A 25,747-nucleotide genomic window follows, 5' to 3' on the forward strand; every position below is an offset into this window, starting at 1 on the left:
ATACATGAGGGAATTGTTTATGTGGAGATAATACTATTCAGGAAAGTGTTAAAATTGAAACTATAAAATTTAGCATCAAGTCAGACATTTCATCTGGCCAAAGTATCCCTGAAGCTGTAAGATAAATGCATCTAGCTCTGCTTGGGTATTTCTGGTGGTAGAGCTCATTCCTGAGGAACCAATTAAATCCCAAACTGTGTCCTCATAATGCATTTTGATAATGACATTTCAGTATAATTGCGAAGGCAGGTGCACACACGCACACACACACAACTGAGAACTCCTGAAGTAGGGCTTGTATCATCGTTAAAGCTGGATTGCTTGATCTCAATTCAGCTCTACACCTCTTAGTAGGTTTGCAATTTGGGACTCTAACCTCTCTAACCTAGTTCTCTCATCATTCTTAAAGCAGAGTTTGCAAGCCAACAGGCCACCAGCTACAACTGCCCACAGACCCAGCATGTTCTGTCTTCCCTCAAAGGTTTATAAAGAAATCAAAATAATTATGTTAGTGGAAAATTTCACAGGAAAATACAGCTTGATGGATTTTCTTAAAAACAAAACAAAATTAAAAAAACAAAAGCATAAGTCATCTAGCATCAGGCCAGAATTCTAAGCTATTTTGCTAAGTTTTCAGATCAGAAAAATGCTACAGAGCAAGTCTTTCTGTTTGACTTGTACCAGGCTATTCCATTCATGTGTATTAGCCCAGCAGTTTGGGATTCTTAATAATGACCTTAAAATGTATGCCCTTTTCATCACCAGGTCTGTAACTTTTTTTTCAGCTCTAACTCCTGCTTTGACATAATCTACTCTTGCCATCAAATTTGATGGTTTAATCTCAACAAACACAGCATTTACTGAATCACCAGGGAACACTGATATTCCAGCAAAGTATTCCTATATGAGGATTTAAACCAAACTGGAATATTTAAATGCATGTTATATTTATTCTTCTTTTTTCTGAGTCATGATTCTCTTTCTTTTGACCGCATTCCAGTAGAAGTCTGCTTTTTGTCACTGGCATTTCATTATACATTGAGGAGCTATGTTAATTCTTTCAAGGGTACCTTTAATTGTAGAGGGATAGGGTTGGCCTCTGATGGAAGTAGTTCAGCATTAGTCTTTGGAGAAGATAACATTATCATAAGTAGAATCTTCTGCCTTTGTCAAACAGGTGACACCCTAATCTTCTCTCTCAGTAAAGATAATCCAAAAAATGTATTTTGGCCCTTTTATATATCAGGAACTCTGCTCTAAACAGAAATATTAAGACTCAGTCTCTACCCTTAAGGAGATTGTATCTAATAAAAATACAGGTGATGACAATGCAGTGTCTTAATTGCCAGGATGTAAGTTTGTATATGGTAATATGGGGACTTAGGAAAAGGCATGTCCAAATGTGCCTGCAGAGTTAGCAAAAGGTTTCCAGAGGCAGTGTTGAATCTGAGATTTGAAGGTCAAGTTAGGGGAACACATGCTAAAAGGAGGAATAGCATAAACAAAGGCAGAGAAGCTAACAATACCTAGTGTACTCAGGAACTACATGTGGTTTATTATCTCTAGAGAAGAGATTAACTTAGTGGTCATGGAAAGAGAGCTTGGGCTGTGAGAGAGTGGCCAGAGCCTGGGGTGCTAGATATACATTACAGAGATAATGGGGAACACTGAGTAACTAAGGGCAGACTGCAAACAACAGACCAGTTTTTATCCAGTTCCTGCCGTGAGAATGTTTTACAAACTTAGGTGATTTGATGGAAGGTTTATCTTATTTTTTCTTTGGTATAAAAGTGTGTTAAATATATCATCTGTGATTGAGGACCATGTTGTAGTTATAGAAGTTATCTTGATTCTCCTTGTCTCTTTCCAGTCTCTCCTGTAAACCTTGAATTTGCTCACTTGACAAGTATACTGAACCTCAAGTTACATGATGAACAGACTTGTGACTGTTGGCTCAGCAATTTCTGGAAATGTATCCATTTTTCCTTGTATTTTCTTCTTTTCCTGCCACCTTGCACCTTGAAACTATCTCATACACCAAAATGACATTATTGGTTTATTCACTCCCTGAATACAATGTTGGTGCATGTTTACTGGGGGATGTCATGTTGCTGGTGAAAGCCTTTACATTAAGGTGACAGAGAATATCTGGAGGAGCACAAGGATTACAGCAGACCTGGACATCCCTGGTCTGGACATACACTCTCAGCATTTGTCTCCCCAAGGCTAAAGTATTCTGATGTGCTGTTGATTTTGACATTGTTCATCGCTCTGTTGATGAAGATCATGTATATGTGTTTATTCTCAAATATTTATTACTAAAAGCTTATAATGTGAGAGGCTTCATTCTCTGGATTACAGAAAAGAATACCAGCATGGTGGGGAAACATACAACAAATTATTACAATATACAGTAAGACATGAACCCTCTGGATCCTGCTTATATCTTCAGTTCCATTTTGTTTTCCTTTTCCCTTTGAACACTAACTTCCTTTCCTCCAATGTGCCTGACTCTATTTTGTTGGGTTCTTGTCATATGCTGTTTATCTGCTTAAATTCTGAAAGTATTACTGTAATGTGTGTGTCAGAGTGAGGAGGAAAAGTATAGTGTTTTTGCATGCAACTGAAGTTAAGTTTTTATCAGCTCAGAATAGAATAATAACAATAGGAAGATTTTTGCAAGCCCCATGGTAACCACAAAGAAAAAAATCTATAGGAGATACAAGAAAAGATAAAGAAAAAAGAATCAAGGTATAGCAGTAAAAGAATCATCAAATTCCAAAGGAGGACAGCAGAACAGGAAGAGAGGAATAAACTAATTACAAAATAGAGAGAAAACAATGAACAAGACGGCACTTGCCTAGAGAAAATTATTTTAATAACATTCAAGATTAATTAGATTAAGTTAATAGATGTAATTGATAGATTAATATCATCACTCAAAAGACAGAGTAGCTGAATGAGCAAAAAAACCCAAAATCTATCTGTATGCTGTCTGCAAGAGACCCATTTTCGATTTAAAGACACACATAGGCTGAAAGTGAATGGATAACAATATTCCATAAATATTGTAACTAAGAGAAAAGAGGTGTCTATACTTAGACAAAAACAAAATATACTTTGAGACAAAAACTGTCAAAACAGGCACAGGAGGTCATTACATAATGATAAAAGTTTATTTCAATAGGAAGAGATAATAATTATTAACATATATTCACCCAGGATAAGAACACCTAAATATATAAAGCAAACACTGACAGATCTGAAGGGAGAAATAGCAATGAAATATAGGCAGACTTCAATATACCACTTATAGTAACAGACAGATGATCCCCACTGAAAATCAATAAGGAAACAACAGACATGAACAACACTGTGAACTAAATGGACCTAACAGTTATTTACAGAACATTTTACTTAGTAGCAGCAGAATATACATTCTTCTTAAGGGCACATGGAACATTTTTCAGGAGAGCTCACATGCCAGGTTACAAAACAATTTATTATAAATTTAAGAGGACTGACATTATTCCAGGTATTTTTTCTGACCACAATTGAATGAAATTGGAAATGAATAATGAAAAGAAAAATGGAAAAATTTACAAATATGTGAAAACTAAACCACATATTCTTTTTCTTGTTCTTTTTTCTATTTAGGGCCACATCTGTGGCATATGGAAGTTCCCAGGCGAGGCACTGAATTGGAGCTGCAGCTGCTGGCCTATGCTACAGCCACAGCAACAGCACCCCCATTCAAGCCTCATCTGCGACCTGTGCCTCAGCTTGTGGTTATGATGGATCCTTAGCCCACTGAGTGAGGCCTGGATTGAACTGGCATCCTCATGAATACTAGTTAGATTTTTAACGTGCAGAGCCACAATGGGAATTCTTAAACAATACATTCTTGAACAACCATAGAATCAAAGAAGAAATCAAAACAGAAACTAGAGAATATCTTCAGAAAAATGAACATGAAAACAGAATATAGCATCATTTATGAGTCTATAGCATCATTTGAAGGATGTAGATACAGAGTCCCTTTTCCTATATAGTCTGATCTCCTCAATTCCCCTTCATATAGTCAAAGAGTATAGGGATATAACAAGGAAAAAAACAAAAAGTACATTCAGGAGTTCCCGTCGTGGCGCAGTGGTTAACGAATCCGACTAGGAACCATGAGGTTGCGGGTTCAGTCCCTGCCCTTGCTCAGTGGGTTAATGATCCGGCATTGCCGTGAGCTGTGGTGTAGGTTGCAGATGCGGCTCGGATCCCGCGTTGCTGTGGCTCTGGCGTAGGCCAGCGGCTACAGCTCCGATTCGACCCCTAGCCTGGGAACCAGCTTATGCCGCGGGAGCGGCCCAAGAAATGGCAAAAAGACAAAAAAAAAAAAAAGTACATTCAGCAACACCAGTTCCAAGCCAAGTCTGCAATCTACACCACAGCTCACAGCAATGCTGGATCTTTAACCCACCCAGGCCGGGGATCTAACCGACATCTTCATGGATACTAGTTGGGCTCATAACCCACTGAGCCACAAAGGGAACTCCTCAAAAAGTACAGTTACTTAGAAAAAAGATAATTATTTCAAAAATTGTACCAAATCATTACTTCTAACTGTGCCCTGAGTCAAGATCTATGGCAAAGACTAAAAACAACAACAACAAAAAAATGTGCAAACAAATGAGTAACGACAACAAAACAAGCCAGGGCAAAATCTCTGTTCTCAAAATGCTATCAATTACAAGAAGAAAAGACACAGACTTGAGAAATGATTAGGTAGCAATATAAAACAATGTATGATATTAATGATGAAAGAAATGAGCATTGAAAAAAGTAAAGGAATTGAAGGAGCCTCCTGTGAAGAAGTAGGGCTTAGGTATTAGATTAAATCTTGAAGGGTAATGTAATAGAACTATATTGTGTCTTGGTTCTAAAACCACTGTAATTTTTTGAAACAAAAATTGTAACATCATATTCTAAATAGGTTTTCTGGAAGAAAAGGGGTACAAAGTGATAGCTGACAAAAAAAAAGGGCACATCAAACAATTCTTTGTCAACTTTTTGATAATGGAGCTCCACGAATCCCTGGCTACATTGTCAAATGGAAGGCCACCTGGCTGATTATCCTCTTGGCTTCTAGAATGAGCAGGCGAAAGTAGTTCTTTGAGCAGGAGCAATGAATTTGCTGTGGGTGAAAAATACACCTAAAGGGATCTGAGACCAGGAAATGAGTTTGGTGCTAATGGCTTATTGTTTGAAGCTCATCCAATCTGAGACAAATCTCAATATTATTTTGTGTGTACATTTAACTTTTTGAACAATATTAGGTTTTTTGACATCTTAAAAGATATTTACTCCTGGTTTTATTTATTAGACTATGATTAGAGATCAACTTGTGAAATAGTTTAAGCTGGATGGGGTAGAGAAGAGAAATTTAACTAAAAAAAGAAAAAAAAAGATAAAAAATAATTAAATGACTCTATAGAGCCACATTGTAGTCTGTTTTTTCTTTCATTCTTTCTTTCTTTCCTTTCTTTCTTTTTTTTTTTTTTTTGCTTTTGCTTTTTGGATTTTTTTGGCCATACCCACAGTGTGTGGAAGTTTCTGGGCCAGGGATCAAACTTGAGCCACAGTTTCAACCTATGCCACAGCCAGTGCCACAGCTGGATCCCTAACGAGCTGCACCACAAAGGAACTTCTATAATTTGTTTTAATTGGTTAATGCCTCTTGAAGGTAAAGACAGAATCATGAGATTAATCCAGTATTTCCTGAAGTTGTTTGTTAGGTTTATTTTTCACAGTAAACTGTTGGGACTCAGTGTTAGGATTCTTTATGGTGATGAGAATGAAAGATTAAAGAGCATGCTCAGAAAACTGTCAACAGAAAATATGAGGCAGGAATGGAGAGAATCCCATCAGTGGAGGACTTAGAATGGGGACTGGGATAATTCTTCGTGAAGTTTTCTTAGGTTGGGGCTTATGCCAACCATGTAATTTTGTCTTTGGGGTTAATTTTCCGTGTTGCATTCCTAATACTTGGAATCTTACTTTAGAACACATGCAAATTTTTATATAATGTAAACTGTGACATGTATTTTGCTATGATTCTAGCAGTGTGCATGTTAGGATGCTAAACTGGAGAACAAAATTCATAGCCTGACATAGAAAATAAATAATGCAACATTCTTTACTCTGTTCGGCCAACAATATGCTTTTTATCAGAATGAATATAAATATCCAGTTTGCAGACTTGGTCTAACAGGGTTGAGAATTTGGGAGAATAAAGTTATAATAGTCATAGAGTCATACTTAAAGGGCTTTTAAAACTTGTTTTCACTAACATAATTCTTTAGATCTCCCCATATTTGTAAATTGAACTGGCTATACTTCATCACAAGAAACATATTTAAGAGTATACTTTTTCAACTTTAGCAAATTCAATAGTTTTTCAAATAATTTTAAACAAGTAACAGCTGCAATTTACAGTTGTTCAGATTCAACATACATGCATAGAGCTGGAGTCAATATATTCAACTGGTATATTAGTTTCTTCATGATTGTAAATACCTGGTTATCTATCTCTGTTTTGCTATATATCCACCCACCCACCCATCCACATCCATATATTAGCCCATCCATTTACCTAATAACTGATTTACCTTTATATTTAATTATTTACAATCTGCATATCAGTCAATGATGCATACATCTGCCTTTATCTAAACCCAAGCTACACAACATTACATACCACATCATGCAAACTTTGACATTTGCCAGGCAACTAGATAACTGGATATTTATTAATGGTTATGAGCTCACTTTTATGCATTAAACATTTCTTCTATTTTTAGCTCTCAGAATTATGATGACAAAAATGCTCTTAATTTCGCAGTTGTCCAATTGAGAGATAGAGAGACAGAGACAGGCAGAGAGAGAAGGGGCACCTTCTTGGCTAGACTCTGTCATCTTATAGGTATATAAACTTGGAAAAGTCACTTTTTTTCTTGTTCTAAATTTCATCTTCTGTAAGATAAATAGATATCACTGAGATGATTTTTATGTTCTAAAATATGTAGTTATTAACTATATTGAATATGTTGAAGGACTACTGTTTCATTGATTCCTTAAGTCAAATACTTTCACCTTAACCAAGGTGAGAGAATATGCAAAAGCTATTTTGCCACTTGTTTAAAAGGAACACATTTAAAAAATAAAAAATAAAAGGAACACATTAAAAAAAAACAAAAACAAAGCATTAGGCACTTATCTGAACCCTAACTTCTAGATGGCCTCTCAGAAGGTGGCACCAAAAACTTCAGAAATCTAGGATGACTGGATATAAAATTAAATTTAAGATTGCTATCACAATAGAGTTATCAAGATTGCTATAGAATAATCTAGAACATAGCCATGGGGGCACTCTTATGAACCACAAGGATGAGGCATTCTAAGTAGAAGTGACTGATGGGGTGGCTTTACCGAGGGGTTTTAGAAGTATGGAATCCAAGGCAAGCCAAGCAGGCAAGGGTTGGTTAAGCTCCAAGAAGAATGAGACTTGGCAGAAGGAATGCCATTTTTGAACTTTGTTAGATTGTTGTTGGTAGTGCTTGGAATGCTGTCCGAAAATGATGAGCTGAAAACAATACACCTTAAAAGAACTTTTCCAGTGATTCCTTTGTGCACTATGTTATAATAGAGAATTGAATAAAAAATCACTCCATTGGCAAAAACCTCTTTCCAATTCCCACACTCAGTGACAAGATAAACTCATACCCCTTCTCAGTTATGTTAGTTACAGGACAGCCAGTTCCCAGAGATACTTCATCAGAATGTAAGAAGTGATCTTGACCAAGCAGAGTCGGTGGAACCACAGCCTGGAAGGTAGAGGTAGTACATCCTGTGGACACTGACTCTTGCTCAGAAAAAGCCAAAATCATGTAGAAAAGCAAAGAAGATCTTTTGGGACCCTGCTATCTACAACATGTACTTTGATTATAAAAATGATACAGTGAACATCATGGCACCAAAATAACTTTTTACTGCTTAGAAAATAAATACCCACTTTGTAGGTGAAAGACCTTAGATTCTGTTTTGAAAAAGCTACAGTGTCCCTGGATCTTAGTTGCATTTTCTGTAGAATGGGAATGGGAATGGGATTTATTGTATAAATTCTAGAATCTAGTGTGTGTATACACACACACACACACGCACACACACATATATATATATATGACTATACAAATTATCCTGGAGATACTATACTGTTTTAAAATTGTGAAATCCACACTAAGGAGCTTAGAGACTGAAATAAAGTACATTCTTATTCTTATCAAAGATATGCTACAAAAATATTAAATAGCAAACATTTTCACTTACCAAGAACCCCCCATTTTTTTCTGGATTCTGAACTAGAACAATTCATTTATCAGCTCCTTTTTCAGCAATTAAAAATCCATGAATGCTTGAGAGTCCAGGTGTTGGAATTTTCACACTTGCCCCCTTTTTAGAGACAATTATAAGAGACTGGGAGGAAATCTATTCTTTCTTAAAACATACAGATATTTTATGTAATACTCAAATAAATGCTTACACCTGACAAGTCTTGAATACTCTAAAAAGTGAGTCCTTGTGGGATAAAACTTGGGGTATAGATTTGATAATGCTCCCTAGTAAATATTAGGTTGTGTGAGGAACTCCTTTTTTTTTTTTTTTCTTAAGTAAAGGTGGGAACCAGGGAACTCAAGGTCTCAGGGACCAAGAGCCCTACCTCAAGACACCACACCACTTTTATTGTGCTCTTTAGATGAGATCAAGTGAGGAGTAGCTATGGGTAGATGATATAGGGTTTGTTTCCTATTATATAAGTTCTTTTACTATTTAAAAAGCCACTTAGATGGTAAAAGGTTAAGCTTTTACTCTGACCTCTTGGCACATAATAGTTCATTTATGCTTTTAGGTCTTTGTTCTTAAGCTTAAGTCATTTACCAGCACTGTGACTGTTTTTCCAAGAGGAACTCTTAATATTAGTGATATTTAGGGACTACTGAGGCTGATTACAGAAATAGTTCTGTCTTCACCCATCTTGCAATAGCATCACTATGTTGACCAACTGAGTCAGGGGAATAGATGCTCGTTTTTGTATGAGGAATTCAAGGGGTATGATCAGTCTTCCTAGACTTAAAGACACAGCTGCTAAGTTTTCTCATGGAATCTTTGACATCTTTATTTCTAAGAGTATAGATTACGGGATTCAAAAGGGGAGTGAAAATGGTATAAAATACCGAGAGCACTTTGTCTATTGGGAAATTTGTGAAAGGCCACACGTAGATAAAAATGCACGGGCCAAAGAAAAGGGTCACAACGGTGAAGTGGGCACTGCAAGTGGAGAGGGCTTTGGAGGACCCACCGGAGGAACGTTGTCTCACGGTGACCAGGATGACAGTGTAAGAGATCACCAAGAGGATGAAGCACACCAGGGCAATCATGCCACTGGTTGAGATCATGAACACTCCCAGCATGTATGTGTCTACACAGGCAAGTTTAATCACCAAGGGGAGATCACAAAAGAAACTGTCCACTTCATTGGGCCCACAGAAGGGCAGATTTACAGTAAATGCTAATTGACTTATAGCATGGAAGATGCCAACAATCCAGGAAAGTGTCACAAGCCCAACACACATTCTCCGGCTCATGATGGTTAAGTAACGTAGAGGCTTACAAATAGCCACATACCTATCAAAAGACATGGATATCAGCAGTACGATCTCAGCACCCCCTAAGAGATGCAGGAAGAATATCTGGGTGATGCACCCTTCAAAAGAGATGGCTTTGTGCTCACTGAGGAAATCTGCGATCATTTTGGGGGTGGCAAACGAGGCCAGAGACATGTCAATGAAGGAGAGATTGCCCAGCAGAAAGTACATGGGGGAGTGAAGGCGTGGCTCTGACACGATGGTGAGCAGAATGAGGAGGTTCCCCAGTACAGTGGCTGCATAGACTATGGAGAAAAACAGGAAATAGAAGATCTGGAGCTCCCAGGCACTGGACAGACCCTGTAGTATGAATTCCCTTATGACTGACTGATTGTTCCAGGCCATTTCACTCTGATTTCTGGAAGACTCTGGCATTTCCAGGTAGAGGAGAACTAGGAAAAGTACAGTGATTAAACTCAAAGTGAGATTTTTTGGGGGGGCATGAAATAATGCAGTGATTGCCAACCACCAGACAGTTTCCTGCTGTCTCACTCTCTTGCTCACATTGGTTGAATATTTCCCCCATGGCTTTTCCAGATATCTTAATTAATTCAATTCAAGATTAAGTCTTAGCAATTTGCTTACAAGTAAAATGCAAATCTCCATGAAAGAAATGAAAATTCAGCTATTTGAATATTCATTCTTCACTTTGTGAAAAACGTAAAAAATTCACAGGTAGCTGCCAACAGGTTTTGAAGAGGAAGGGAGTGGGGAAGCTTTTTCAAAACATCATGATGAAAGCGAAAGACAGGAGTGAACAATGTTTGAGAATCATGAGTGACTGATTATTAGTGAAAACACAATGGTGCAAAGGGACATAGGCACCAGTTTCTTGCAGTGGGTAGGATAAAGGAACACTTCATGAGGAAAATGGGTACAGAGAATACATAACAGGGGTACATAACCTGCTTCAATTTTCTAATGGGGATTTTCCAGAATAAAAATAAAATAGCCTCATGTTCTTAGTTCTTCATTTCAGTTATCAGGCATGAATGACCCTGTATGGCCACCAATGCCATACATTTTTCAAAGGCTTGTGAACATGATGTGGTTAAGGCCTGAAGGTTTCATACATTTCTTTTCTTTTTTTTTTTTGTCTTTTTACCTTTTCTAGGGCCGCTCCCATGGCATATGGAGATTCCCAGGCTAGGGGTCTAATTAGAGCTGTTGCTGCCGGCCTATGCCAGAGCCACAGCAACACAGGATCTGAGCCGTGTCTGCAGCCTACACCACAGCTTGAGGCAATGCTGGATCCTTAACCCACTGAGCAAGGCCAAGGATCAAACCTGCAATGTCATGGTTCCCAGTTGGATTCGTTAACCACTGAGCCACGACGGGAACTCCAATCATACATTTCTAAATATATTTTAAATAGACTGTGTTAAGTATCATGCTTCCTGAAGTCAGATATTTTTTAACTGTTGGATTTTATAGACTTTTACCAAAGCAGTTGAAGCAGAAAATTTCCTGTTTCTAAGAGTTCACTTGGAACAAATAGGAAACAGTTCATGTAGAGACAGGGGATGATAATGGAGAACCTCAAAGTCATGTAATATAACATGACATTAAAACTTGGCTGCTTAGGGAAACACTAAGATGTGAGAAGACTTTACAAAGTGCACTGAAAGTCAATTGAAATGTTGTGTCACTAACCCAAGCTTTTCTTCTCTCTTTTCTTTCTTAAAACTCTGCTGTGGTATACATTCTAAAAGAACTGTTCCAAAACCAAGCCAATTTACACATGCAATTACCCATACTCTGACTTTTTGTTCTGATGTTTGGTGCCCTTTAACTCCACACTGTTCTTCTGACTTGGCCCATTTCAGAAACTTAGATTTGTTTCTGCATCTACATACCTGATAGTAAAATGGATGTCTCCAGCAGAGCTCTCAGTTACATTGGTGAAGTAGAAATAGCAGTGACCTGGGATTCACAAAATTTTCAAATTTTGTGGATTCAACTTTTGTCCCAGATGTGTGAGACTGGAAAATTTACTGCATCAACTGGTTCTGTGATTCTTCATACATGAGTGGGTTGATCTAGATGATTTTAGAATCATTTTCCACACACAAATTAATATTCCAATACTCAATTAACCCTTAAAGCAGTGACAACTGCTCCAGAGTGACTTCAAGTCAATCCCCTGCCCAATTTCTGGGTAAAGGAGGTTCACTATCTTTGAGACATTTGTATTTATAATGCCTGCATTGATATGAATTGATTACATGGCATGAAAAAGACCAGCTGTTCCTTAGAGGATAAACAAATGTTCAAGTTCCAGTGGGAGTTATTAGAACATTCAAGTTGGTTTGGCCAGAGTTAAAGATGGATCACAAAATGTTATGATTATTCTTGAGTGCTTCGTGTACATGGAATGAATATAGTGGGATGGGGACAGCATGTAGGCCACAGCAAAGATAAGACAAACAGGATCTATTATTTGATTTGGGGTCTGCAAATGTTACCTCTCAGTTCCTCCAGCAATAAGTGAAAATAAGGTCTGTGTTTCTCTGTTTAGGATCAAAAAAATTCATACATTGAAAGGAAGTATCTAAAACCCATGTGAAGAGAAGTGTAAAGCCCTCCTATAAGACACAAATATAGACTCGAACAGATGGAAACATATAATGTGTTCTTGAACTAATTTATAATTTCTTCTGAAGTTAATTTACAAATTTAGAGCAATCTGGATACAAATAACACCAGTCCTCTTAGATCTAGATAAACCGATTACAAAACTCTTGTGGAAAAGTGACATGCAGACATGCAAGAAGAGCCAGGGAAACATTTTAAGAAGTAAAGCAATGGGAGCAGATTAGCTCTAGAATACATGAAAACATGCTAACAGATACCATAAATAAAACACTTTGACATTGATAAATTAATAAACAAAGAATCAAAAGAAACAAAAGAGGAATCCTAGAAATAACTTAAGTGCATTTGGAAATAAAGTAGATCATGAATGAAGTTTCTAAAATGAGTGGGGAGCAGTAAGTGCTTTTTAACAACTGATTTTGAGATAACTAGACAGCCACCTGGAAAAAGAATTACATTCATTCCTCATGCCTTACCTATAACTATTCAAAATGGGACAAATATTTGGATGTGAAAATGAAATGTTTTTATAGATCTAGAGGAGGAGATTATTCCTAACTGTAATTCAAAATCCAGAGGTAGTAAGGGAAAATTGAAAATTTTGATGGCATAAATAAGTTTTCATGACAAACACAAAAACATAGCTGACACAAATGAATATCTAGACAAAAATCTGTAACTTTTTAGGACAAAACAATGATACATAAATGCATAAAGAGCTACTCTCAGAATAAAAAGCCTAGCAACCCTCCAAAGAAATGGGAAAAGGTGTGCAATTGGCTACTATTTATATGAGATGCTCAAACTCTGCATGAAAATGTTTTAAAATTACATTGAGATACTGTTTATCAAGACATATTGTAAGACAGTTTCTATCAGACAACAAAATTTAATGGCTTGAAAATCTACTATGGACAATGATGCAGTGAGGTGATATTGGTATGAAAGTGAAATGATACAACCCCATGGAGAGACATTTATATATACATATACACACACACACACACCCTTAAAGCAGTGTGTGTGTATATATATATATATCTTCAAATAATATATACCTTTAAATAAGTCTATAAGGAGAGAGATATAATAGGGTAGAGGTGTCAGGAATAAAATAAAAACTTTTTTGTCTTTAAAAAATTAGCTTCATTTAGGTATAATTTATATTGGATAAAATTTTCCTCTTTTAAGCAAATGAGTTCCGTGAGGTTTGAAAAATGTACCCACTCATGTAAATACTACCACAATCAAGATATATCATCCTCCCCACCGAAAAAATTCCCTTATGCTCTTTTGCAATCAATACTCTACTCCCACCTCCACTGCCAAGAAATGAATGGCTTGTTGTCTCTACCATTTTGCCTCTCTGGAATGTCATATAAATTTAATCACAGAGTATGTATTCTTTTGGTCTGTCTTCTTTCACTCAGCATATTGCTTTTGAAATTTATCCAGGTTGTTACATGTAATGGTAGTTCGTTTCCTTTTATTGATGGGCAGTATTACCTGGTAGGGCTATTTCACGATTTGTTTACCCTTGCACCAGTTGATGGACATTTTGAGTTGTTTACAGTTTTTTAATATTATGAATAAAGCTGGTATGAAAAATTATGTACAGACCTTTGAGTGGACTTGGGTAAATATCTTTCCTATTGGTAAATATGTATTAGAATTGTTGGGTAGTATGTTAAGGGTTATTTTCAACTTTAAAGAATTGGACAAATTGTTTTCACACCGGTTATACTATTTTGCCTTCCCACCAACAACTGTGATAATTTCAGATGCTCTCCACATCCTCTCTAGTACTTGATATTAACTTTTAGATTTTAGCCCTGCTAGCATGTGTAACATGGTATCTCATTTCCATTTTAACTAACATTTCCCTAATAGATAATGAGGTTGAGTATCTTTTCATGGGCTTATCATTTTCAAATGCCTTCTCTGGTAAAGTGTGCGTTCAAATATTTTACAGTTTTATAGGATATTCTGTCCTCTTATTATTTTAAAAGTTTTTCATATATTTGGCATACAAGTCTTTTGCCAGATATATATTGTACATTTCTTTGAAATTACTTTTAACAGAGTATAATCTATAAAAATACTCAGTCACGGAGTTCCCGTCGTGGCGCAGTGGTTAACGAATCCGACTAGGAACCATGAGGTTGTGGGTTCGATCCCTGCCCTTGCTCAGTGGGTTAACGATCCGGCGTTGCCGTGAGCTGTGGTGTAGGTTGCAGACGCGGCTTGGGTCCCGCGTTGCTGTGGCTCTGGTGTAGGTCGGTGGCTATAGCTCCGATTGGACCCCTAGCCTGGGAACCTCCATATGCCGCGGGAGCGGCGCAAGAAATAGCAACAACAACAAAAACAAAAACAAAAAAGACAAAAGACAAAAAAAAATACTCAGTCACTATGTTGTATACCTGAAACTAATAGAACATTATAAAATAACTATACTTAAACTTCTTTGAATATATCTGGCTTCTTGGTTTTTACTTAAGTTAGGAATTATATTAGTCAGAGTTCAACTTGAGGCACTATACATCATGGGATAAGGGATTTAGTGTAGGAATTAGACTTTGAACAATTACGGAAGGACCTGAGGAAGTGAAGATATGAAATGGGGAGCTGCTCAATCAGAGGCAGCAGCACTAAGCAGTCTAAGAAACCAAATCCATTTAGCCAATGAAGTAGGAGTCATAAAGGGGGAGCTGACAGGAAAAATTATGTGAAGCTGTTGCTTCTGTGGTTCTGTGGCAAAGCATCTGGTCAAGGATTGCAGCTATCGTTAATTCTCAAATTTAGCAGTTAGGAAAATGAATTGGACGTAGTTAGGTAGTGCAACACTCTAGAACCTACTGGCATGTCTTAAGTCCACTAACTATAATGATCAGAGAGTAATGGTTGATGCTTTATGCTACCTTTGAAATCCCAAAGCGATTTCCTTTTAGACAATACCTAACCAGAACTATGCAGGGAATGGAATTATGGGAAATGTAGATCTTACTTAACAATTTTTTTTTGTCTTTTATCTTTTTTTGTCTTTTTAGGGCCACACCTGCACCATATGGACGTTCGCAGGCTAGGGGTCTAATTGGAGCTGTAGCCACTGGCCTATGCCACAGCCACAGCAATGCGGGATCCAAGTGTCATCTGCGACCTACACCACAGCTCACAGCAACGCCAGATCCTTAACCCACTGAGCAAGGCCAGGGATCGAACCCGCAACCTCATGGTTCCCAGTCAGATTTGTTTCTGCTGAGCCATGATGGGAACTCCTTACTTAACAATATTGATAATGAAAAGATGCAGTGTATTCTACCCCATAGTCCACAGGAGAGACTCAAGCAGTTGCATTTATCCAGGAGCTTGGCTGGTGTTGGTGCCCTCTCTAACATATCTAGCACCTCCACTGGAGTGGCTGAAATGGCTGGGCAGTGGCTAAAGTGGCTGAAATGGCCTTTTTTTAGAAAAAAATTATTTTTATTTTTAATTTTTTGCCTTTTTATTTTTGTATATTTAATGATTTTTTTTCATTATAACTGGTTTACAGTGTTCTGTCAATGGCCTTGTTAAGATGATAGTGCTTGGGCATTTTTCAAAATCCTTCCTTTTCCCCTCCCCTCGCTGGAAGTTGGTGGGGTTGGGGGGGAGATTTTTCTCTGGTATTTACTATGAGAACCTAATCTAACTCTTGGAGGTAAATATTATAAAACTGTGCCCCTATGACCAGGTCCCCTCGTTTTTAACTCCCAGATTTGTCCATCCTGAGCTTCCAGCAATTTGCCAATGACAGTTTGAGTTTTCCCACCCTGAAATGGTTTTTTCCCTGCACAGTTTCCACTCATGTGTCTCTGCTCTTGTTAATTGGTGGCTCCTGTATTTGCCTGCCTGTCTCTCCAATCTTGGGGGCAGTGATTTGCCCTGTGTCTCCATCTCACACATCTTAAAGGAGCTGTTGAGGAAGTTCCTGTTGTGGCTCAGAGGAAATGAATCTGACTAGCATCCATGAGCATGCAGGTTCAATCTCTGGACCCACTCGGTGGGTTAAGGATCCAGCGTTGCACTAGCTGTGGTGTAGGTAGCAGATGTGGCTTGGATCCTGAGTTGCTGTGGCTGTGGTATAGGCCAGTGGCTACAGCTCTGATTCGATTCATAGCCTGGGAACCTCCATATGCTGTGGGTGTGACCCTAAAAAGACCACCCCCCCAAACCAAAAAGTTTTTGAAAGCCTGTTCAGCATTTTCTTGTCAGGGTGGAGTGACGATCTCCAAGCTCCTTACACGTGGAACTGGAAACTGGAAGTCCTAATCTTAATTTCTTTTTCTGCTTTAACTTTATTGATATATATATACACATACCCTTGAGCCACAAAGGTTTGAACTCTGCAGGTCACATATACTTGGATTTTTTTCAGTAGTAAATACTGTTATACTATACAATGTGAGGTTTGTTGAATCCAAGGATGTGGAAAGACAGGTACAGAATGCTATCGTTATACAAAAATTTTTGACTTCTTGATCCCAACCCCTGCATTGTTTAAGGGTCAACTGTAGTTCCAAAAGTAAGACATATCTGACTTCATTTAGAATGTTTTCAAGGTCATCTGGGTTGTAGCATGTATCAGTACTTTATTCTTCATTCTACTTTATGACTGAATAACCTTCCATTTTATGACTCTACCACATTTTGTTTATTCATTTATCAGCTGATAGATGTGTCTACCTTTTGACTATTGTGAATAGTGCTGCTACAAACATTATTGTAAAAGTTTTTAGCACACAAGGCTGCTTATTGAATTATTCCATTTGTATGAAATGTCAAAAATAGTCAAACCCATACAGACAGAAAACAAATTAGTGATTGCTAGGGTCTGAGGAAGGGAGACTTGGGACTGTCTACTCAGTGGGTATCGGTTTTCCTTTTGAATAAAATGTTCTGGAACTAGATGGTGGTGAGAGTTGCACAACATTCTGAATGTACTTAACACCACTAACGGTAAATTTTATATGATGCATATTTTACCACAATAGTAATAGTAAGAAGTGGGAAATATCCAAATATATATAAAGAACATGTGTCATCTCCATCTTCTCTATTCTCCTGACCTAAAGTAACCAACATGAAACAGCTTAGTCTGCTTTGTTATTGTTTGATTTTACACAGTTAAGACATTAAAATACATATTACTGATCAGTTTCTTTTCATTTGAGAGTATATTGTTGACATATTTTTTAGGTCAGTATATTCAGATTAAACTATTTCTTTCCATGACAGCTGAATTTTTTTCTTTCTTTCTACAGATACACCTGTAGCATATGGAAGTTCCTAGGCTAGGGGTCGAATCGGAGCTGTAGCTGCCGGCCTACACCATAGCCACAGCAATGCAGGATTCAAGCTGCATCTGTGACCTACACCACAGCTCATGGCAATGCTGGATCCCCAACCCACTGAGCAAGGCCAAGGACTGAACCTGCATCCTCATGGATACTAGTCGGATTTGTTTCCACTGCGCCACATGGGAATTCCCAGGAAAAGTATATTTTTAATTTTAGCAATTATCTCCAAGTTTTGGAGTTTCATTTTAGCACATCAGTCTACTTTGGAGAAATGTCTATTTAGGTCTTCTGCCCATGTTTTGGTTGGGTTGTTTTTTTTTTATTGTTGAGTTATATGAGTTGTTTGTATATTTTGGAGATGAAGCTCTTGTCAGCTGTATCATTTGCAAGGATTTTCTCCCATTCTGTGGGTTGTCTTTTTGTTTTTTTTAATGGTTTCCTTTGCTGTGCAAAAATGTCTGTGTTTAATTAGGTCCCATTGGTTTATTTTTGTCTGTATTGTCATTATTCTAGGTGGAACAAGATGTTGCTGTGATTTATGTCGAAGGGCTTTCTGCCTATGTTTTCCTCTAAGGAATGTTATAGTATCTGGCCTTATAATTAGATCTTTAATCCTTTTGAGTTTATTTTTGTGTATGGTATTAGAGAGTGTTCTAATTTCATTCTTTTTCATGTAGATTTCCAGTTTTCCCAGCAGCACTTATTGAAGAAACTATCTTTCTTGCACTGTATATTCTTCCCTTTTTGTCATAGATTAGTTGACCATAGGTATTTGGGTTTATTTCTGGGCTTTCTATTCTGTTTCCCTGATTTATATTTGTTTTTGTGCCAGTACCATACTGCTTTGATGACTATAGCTTTGTAGTATAATCTGAAACCAGGAGCCTGATTCCTCCTGTTCTGTTTTTTTCTTTTTCTTTTTTTGCTTTTTAGGGTTGCACCTGTGGCATATGGAAGTTCCCAGGCTAGGCGTTGAATCAAATTGGAGCTATAGCTGCCATCTTATGCCATAGCCACAACCATGCCAGATCCAAGCTGTGTCTGAAACCTACACCACAGCTCATGGCAATGTCAGATCCTTAACCCACTGAGTGAGGCCAGGGATCGAATCCATAACCTTATGGTTCCTAGCTGGATTCATTTCAGCTGTGCCAGTTTTTTCCTTTTCAATATTGCTTTGGTTATTTGAGGTCTTTTGTGTTTCCATACAAATTTTAAAACATTTCGTTCTAGTTCTGCGAAGAACAGATGGCCAGCAGACACATGAAGAAATGCTCAACATCACTAATTATTAGAAAAATGCAAATCGAAACTACAATGAGGTACAGAATGTCATCATTAACAAGTCAAAAAATAACAAATGTTAGAGAGGATGTGAAGAAAAGGCAACCCTCCTTCACTGCTGGTGGGAATGTAAATTGGTATGACCACTATGGAAAACAGTAAGGAGGTTCCTCAGAAAACTAAATATAGAACTACCATATGATCCAGCATTTGCACTCTGGGGCATATATCCAGACAAAACTTTCATTGAAAAAAGATATATGTGCCCCTACATTCACTGTAGCACTATTCACAATAGCCAAGACATGGAAACAACCCAAATGTTCATTGACAGATGAATGGATTTAGAAGATATTGCACATATATACAAAGGAATACTACTCATCCATGAAAAAGGACAGAATAATGCCATTTTCAGCAACATGGATGGAACTAGAGATTCTCGTACTAAGATAGAACGAGAAAGACAAATACCATATGATATCACTTATACGTGGAATCTAAAATATGGCACACATGATCCTACCTACAAAACAGAAATAGATCATGTATATGGAGAACAGACTTGTGTTTGCCAGGGGAGGAGAGGGATGTTTGGGGTTGGTGGATGCAAACTATTACATTTAGAATGGACAAGTAATCGGGTCCTACAGTACAGCACAGAGAACTCTGTCCAGTCTCTTGGGTTATAACACAATGGAAGATAGTAATGGAAAAAAAAGAATGTACATATGTATGGCTGGGTCACTTTGCTGTATAGCAGAAATTGAAGGAACTTTGTATATCAACTATACTTTTAAAAACCCCAGAGCAATCTATACATTCATCTATGATACAGAATATCCTTCATTATTCTTTTCAATTTTGATTAATTTGATGGGCAAAAATGGCATTGATTTTTTTAATAACATGGAGTTTCCTGACCATTAATGAAATTAAATATTTCTCAGAGGTTTACTTGTTATTGGATATAATTTATTCTATGAATTGCCTATTTAGTTTTTCTGGCCAGTTTTTTTCCTATTGAAACTTTTTTCTTATCAATTTACAGGCGCTTACATACTAAGGAAATAGAAAGTTTTCTATCATATATATCACAAATATTTTCTTACCTATTATTTCCTTTTCATTTTGTATACAATTTTCATTTGAATAAGCATAAAATATGCTTACTTTAAATCAGCTTTATTAGGAATAATTTATATTTAAGATTACAATTGAATTAGTTTTGACAAATGCATGTAGTTGTATAACTCCTTCATATTTCCATCACCCCCAAAACTTTCCTCATATTTCTTTATCATAAATCTCCTACTTTCTAATCCTGAAGTCTGGACACTGCTGATCTGCTTCCTATAAAGCAGTTTTGTACTTTTTCCTTTTAAAATTTTTCAGATAAAGAGAAATATAGTATGTAGACTTTTATGCCTGGCTACTTTAATTAATTAATTAATTAATTTTTGCTCTTTAGGGTGGCACCTGTGGCATATGGAAGTTCCCAGGCTACGGGCTGAATTGGAGTGGAGCTGTAGCTGCCAGCCTATACCACAGCCACAGCAATGCAGGATGTACCAGTCAGATTCGTTTCTGCTGAGCCACAATGGGAACTCCTTAACTTAGTCCATTGGTTCTCAACTAGGGATGGTTTTGCCTCCTTGGGGGACATTTGGTAATATTTGGAAACATTTTTGATTGTCATCATTTAGGCAGGGTGAGATGTGTTAGTGGCTTGTAGTAGATGGATGTTGAGGATGCTGCATAACTTTTACAATGCACAGGACCACACTCTACAACAAGCAATTACCTTTTCCTAAAGAGCAACAATGCTGAGATGAGAAACCATGATTAGGATAAAACTTTTGAGGTTCACTCATGTTTTTTGCATGTGTCAATTAACACATGCTGGGTAGTGTTTCATTATATGGATATTTCTTTACATTTTTTGGCTGACTAGTATTTCATTATATGAGTACACAATCTAATGACTAGTCAATGGACATTTGTTTTTTTGTCTTTGTTTTTTTCCTCTTTTGGACTATCATGAACAAAGTTACTATGAAACGTCACATATGTCTTTTTGTGGACTTATGCCTTCATTGCCTTTGGGTAGATACCTAAGAGAATTTTTACTGAGTTACATGGTAATTGTATGTTTCACTTTATGTAAACTGGCAAGCTATTTTCTCAAGTGATTGTACCATTCTGCATTCCCACCAGCAATATATGAGAGTTATAAAAGCATTCTGTTGGGAGCAATGGTGGAATCATGCACTGAATCTGCTCATTATGTGGCACATGATACTTCTGCCCATATTACAGTAAAGAGAGCAAGTCATGTTTCCAGGGCTTTGGTAAATAAAATGGGAATTATACTCTTCTCACAGCAATGGAGGGTCCCTAAAGAGATGGACTAGGTGGATTAAGATAGCAAATTGCATAATAAATAAATAACTCATAGTGACAGTTTCTTTCTTTCTTTTTTTTTGTCTTTTGTCTTTTTAGGGCCACACCCATGGCATGTGGAAGTTCCCAGGCTAGGGGTTGAATCAGAGCTGTAGCGGCAGGCCTACATCACAGCCAGTGCAACTCCAGGCCCGAGCCACATCTGCGACCTTCACCACATCTGCGACCTTCACCACAGCTCACGGCAATGCTGGATCCTTAACCGACTGATTGAAGCCAGGGATCTGTGTCCTTGTGGATGCTAGTCAGATTTGTTTCCGCTGAACCACCATAGGAACTCCTTTAACTCTTATTCTATTATTCCCAATAACACTCACGTTACCAATACCTTAGTTGAAGGGATCTCCTTAGACATATTTAATCTCCTGCCTAAAATTTTTCTTTTCCAAATAATCTGTTTAAATCCTTAACAAAATATTGATATCAAATTATCATAACTTTGCCTATAATTTTACAATGAATCTTTGTCATCTTTTATATTGTTATATTTTAGAGGGTCATCATTCTCGTTCTTCCAACCTGCTGACCAAATACCTTGTTCCTGCAAGTAAGTTCCAAGTTCCATCATTTTTTTTTCCCACATGTGTTTTTTTTTTTTTTTCCTTGCTATGCAAAATCTTAGTTTTCATTATAGATCAAGTTCATGACATTTCTTCTGCAAGAATACTTTCTGGATTAAGTAAGCATATTATAAATTTTCCTTTACCTAAAATTCAGTTCACTCATGATCTCTGAGAATTGGTTGAACACTTGATTTATTTGGCTGTATTTTTTACCAATTGTTTTATTTATGAGTGTTCGATATCACAAAGAAATTATAAATTACTTGACGTAGAATGGAGTGTTCCTGGATTTTATTCTCCACTGTCTCTAGAACAGGATTAGATAGTCAAGACTGCTTATTAGTGTTGGTTGACTTGATATCTCCTGCTACCTCTTAAATGATGTCTTTCCCAACTTCCATTCCCTGAATCTCTCAGATCCAGGTAAAAACAAACATTGTAAATTCCCATAAGACTCTAGATATATCTTCCTGTTATGAACCAAATAATACCATCTTGGTTGTTTAATAGATCCCATTGCGATATAATTTCTTGGTCAATTCCCAAGTTCCTACAACATCCATTTTTATCTACAACCGCTAAATCACTGATAGTTCAACAAGGTCATTTATTTATACTTAAAATTACCTCTTATGCATTCTCTGTCACAGCCTTTTCAACACTCTGAAGAGTCTAAAGCCCCGATTCTGCTTAGATCTGGTAAGCAAAGGTGTTTTTGCTCTCTGCCTTTCCTTCTACCATCTTCTAACCCCTACTCCATGGAGCTGAGATCAATAAATAGTTTGCATATGTTGGCATATATAAAAGGAGAATTCAAACAAGAGTTGAATTCAAACAATGAGATTGATCTTTGAGCTCTTTCCCATATAAGTGATGTGATAAATTCTTTAGGAGACAAGGTAAAACTTTAAGTCATTGAATTACAAATATTTGCAGGAACAAACTCCTATTTAAAAAAGCAATTGAGAGAAAAGAAGTTAAATGCCCTTCCTTGGGCCGTATGGCTATATTGTAGTATATTTATACCACTGGGTAAATATCAGCAATATTAATTTTCTCTGTGTTTCTGACGGGTCTAAATCTGTGAATATGTTAACAATTATCTGGCAATTTACAAGAGTACTGCAACTGTTCATTGAAGTCTCTATGATGTTGCTTAAGAGCTCATGTCACATATATGTGGTATAATTTTTACATGTTCTTTCAGTAAGGATAACCTTATGGATGAATTCTAAATGACTAAACCTGTGTGTATGTGGTGTGTGTGCATGTGTGTTTGTGTTTAACATATTGTTAGCCCAGAATAAGTTCCTATTTAATGTGAGCTACCACCTTTAAAGTTATACAAATAAATGAATGGACAAATACATAGAAAAGTAGATCTGTTAAGGATGATATAATCTCGTTTGGATGGCTCATTGGCATTAGAAAGTAAAGAGTTATGTTCTTTATGACAAGTGATATTTCACTGTGATTCCTAATACCCTATCTTTCAAACTAATATACCAAATAAGGATGAAAGTAATATTAAAGATAAGTTTTTATAGAGGAAAAAAGTCTATGAAAGTGGATTCTTGGAAATAGAGCTTTTGCTTCAATGGAATCATACTTTCCCTTGATTTGTTTTCTTCGGTAACAGGTTTTCACCTATCAGTCAGGACAATGGATGTGGCCAACAAGTCTACAGTTTGTGAATTTGTTTTGCTAGGACTCTCTAATTCCTGGAAACTACAGATGTTTTTCTTCGTGGTGTTTTCAGTGTTTTATGTGGCTACAATGGTGGGTAATAGCCTCATAGTCATCACAGTTATAGCTGACTCTCACCTACACTCTCCTATGTATTTCCTGCTTGCCAACCTTTCCATCATTGATATGTCTCTTGCTTCATTTGCTACCCCTAAGATGATTACAGACTACCTCACTGGACACAGAACCATCTCCTTTGATAGCTGCATCACCCAGATATTTTTTCTACACCTTTTTACCGGTACTGAGATTATTTTGCTTATGGCTATGTCTTTTGATCGGTATATTGCAATATGTAAGCCTCTCCGCTATGCTTCCATCATAAGTCCCCAGGTGTGTGTTGCTCTTGTGATGGTTTCCTGGGTTGTGGGGGTCATGCATTCAATAAGCCAGGTTATATTTGCTCTCACGTTACCATTCTGTGGTCCTAATGAAGTAGATAGCTTTTTCTGTGACCTTCCTGTGGTGTTCCAGCTGGCATGTGTGGATACTTACGTACTGGGTCTCTTTATGATCTCAACTAGTGGCATAATTGCCTTGTCCTGCTTTATTCTTTTATTTAATTCTTATGCGATTGTCCTGGTTACTATCAAGAAACATTCTTCAAAAGGATCATCTAAGGTCCTTTCTACTTGCACAGCTCATTTCATTGTTGTTTTCATGTTCTTTGGGCCCTGCATCTTCATCTACATGTGGCCACTAAGCAGTTTTCTGATAGACAAGGTCCTGTCTGTGTTTTATACCATCTTTACTCCCATTCTAAACCCAGTAACCTATACTTTGAGAAATCAGGAAGTGAAGACAGCTATGAGGAAACTGAACAATAAGCTTCTAAATTCTAACAAGATAATGCCTTTGCATTATTTTTAGTTTTAACTTCTAGTTTTATTCCTGGGCATTAAAGTGTCACAATGTTTGTATACACAGCCTGTGTTAAGCTCTTATTTCTGTGGTTCCTAATTGCAATTGTCAAAATTTGTGAAAGCACAAGATAAATTCATGTTAAAACTATTCTCAAACATATATTTTAAATTTTAGAAAAGCAAGTTGGCAGAAGGAATTTCACCAAGAAATAAAGAAGATCTATAAAAATGCCAAGATTGATTGTTTCAGGAGATTCAATACTAACATTCTATTTATTGGAAAAGAGGAAAAGAATATAAGAAGAGAAAGTAGATATCAAAAAAGAACTAGGGGATTCTCATGTGGTGCAGTGTTGTCACTGCAGCGGCTTGGGTCATGACTGTGGTATGAGTTCAGTCCTTAGCCTGGGGATTTCCACATTTCCATCATTTTGGTGGGGACAAAAAAAAAAAAAAAGAAGAACTAGGAAATAATGACACATATGTACAACTAACAACTGAGTTACTCAGAGAATTGTCCCAAAGTATAACAAATTATTGAATATCTATAAGCCTTAGAAATTAAATATTTCTATAGGAGTAGCCTCTAATGCTAGACTGATCCTCTACTGACATCCCTCAGTCATTACTACTTAACACTTAAACAAATTTGTGAGTTCTTCTATTAAAGAAACTCTGAGTATATTTCATTACAAATGTTGATGAAGTGCAAAGAAAATGATGTAAGTAGAAAAGTCACCACCACTAACCTTTAGCTAATAAGTAAAGAAATACAGCCATGATAACTCCTTCTGATAATATAGGCTGAATAAAGAGGCTAGAGAATTCTACAGACAAAAAGTAATATGAAATGAGTTTAAAAGTAGTGCACTTTGTTTTGTACAGACACTAATGCCGGTTTAATGCCTGGAAAATTAAAACTAGAATTAAATTAAGACAAAATAGTTTATGATAATAGTGAATCAATGGAGCGCTTATTTATGCTTTCCTTTAAAAAAGTATATTGTTGAATACTTTCATTAAATTACTTTTTCCTTTTACTATTTGGATGCAAAAGTAAGAAATTTGTGCTTAGGAATATACTTTTAATGTAATAAGCACATTTTATAAACAATTTTTTTTTAAAAAATAATGTTAGGTTCAAA

The 25,747-nt window shown here is 36.8% G+C and overlaps 2 protein-coding genes and 1 pseudogene across 2 annotated transcripts; 1 reads left to right on the forward strand and 2 right to left on the reverse strand.

Annotated features, from left to right (window-relative positions):
- Positions 1–7,422: 7,422 nt before the first annotated feature.
- LOC125136688 (oocyte-secreted protein 3-like) lies at positions 7,423–7,937 on the reverse strand (annotated as a pseudogene).
- Positions 7,938–9,149: 1,212 nt separating this feature from the next.
- On the reverse strand, positions 9,150–10,127 carry LOC125135774 (olfactory receptor 4K3). The gene has a single exon (XM_047796178.1). It carries the CDS (start codon positions 10,125–10,127, stop codon positions 9,150–9,152), a length of 978 nt encoding a protein of 325 aa, XP_047652134.1.
- Positions 10,128–23,634: 13,507 nt separating this feature from the next.
- LOC125136442 (olfactory receptor 4K2) lies at positions 23,635–24,609 on the forward strand. Its single transcript, XM_047797257.1, has one exon. It carries the CDS (start codon positions 23,656–23,658, stop codon positions 24,607–24,609), a length of 954 nt encoding a protein of 317 aa, XP_047653213.1. The 5' UTR covers positions 23,635–23,655.
- Positions 24,610–25,747: the final 1,138 nt, after the last annotated feature.

This window comes from Phacochoerus africanus, chromosome 9, assembly GCF_016906955.1.
Source record: "Phacochoerus africanus isolate WHEZ1 chromosome 9, ROS_Pafr_v1, whole genome shotgun sequence".
NCBI lineage: Eukaryota > Metazoa > Chordata > Mammalia > Artiodactyla > Suidae > Phacochoerus > Phacochoerus africanus.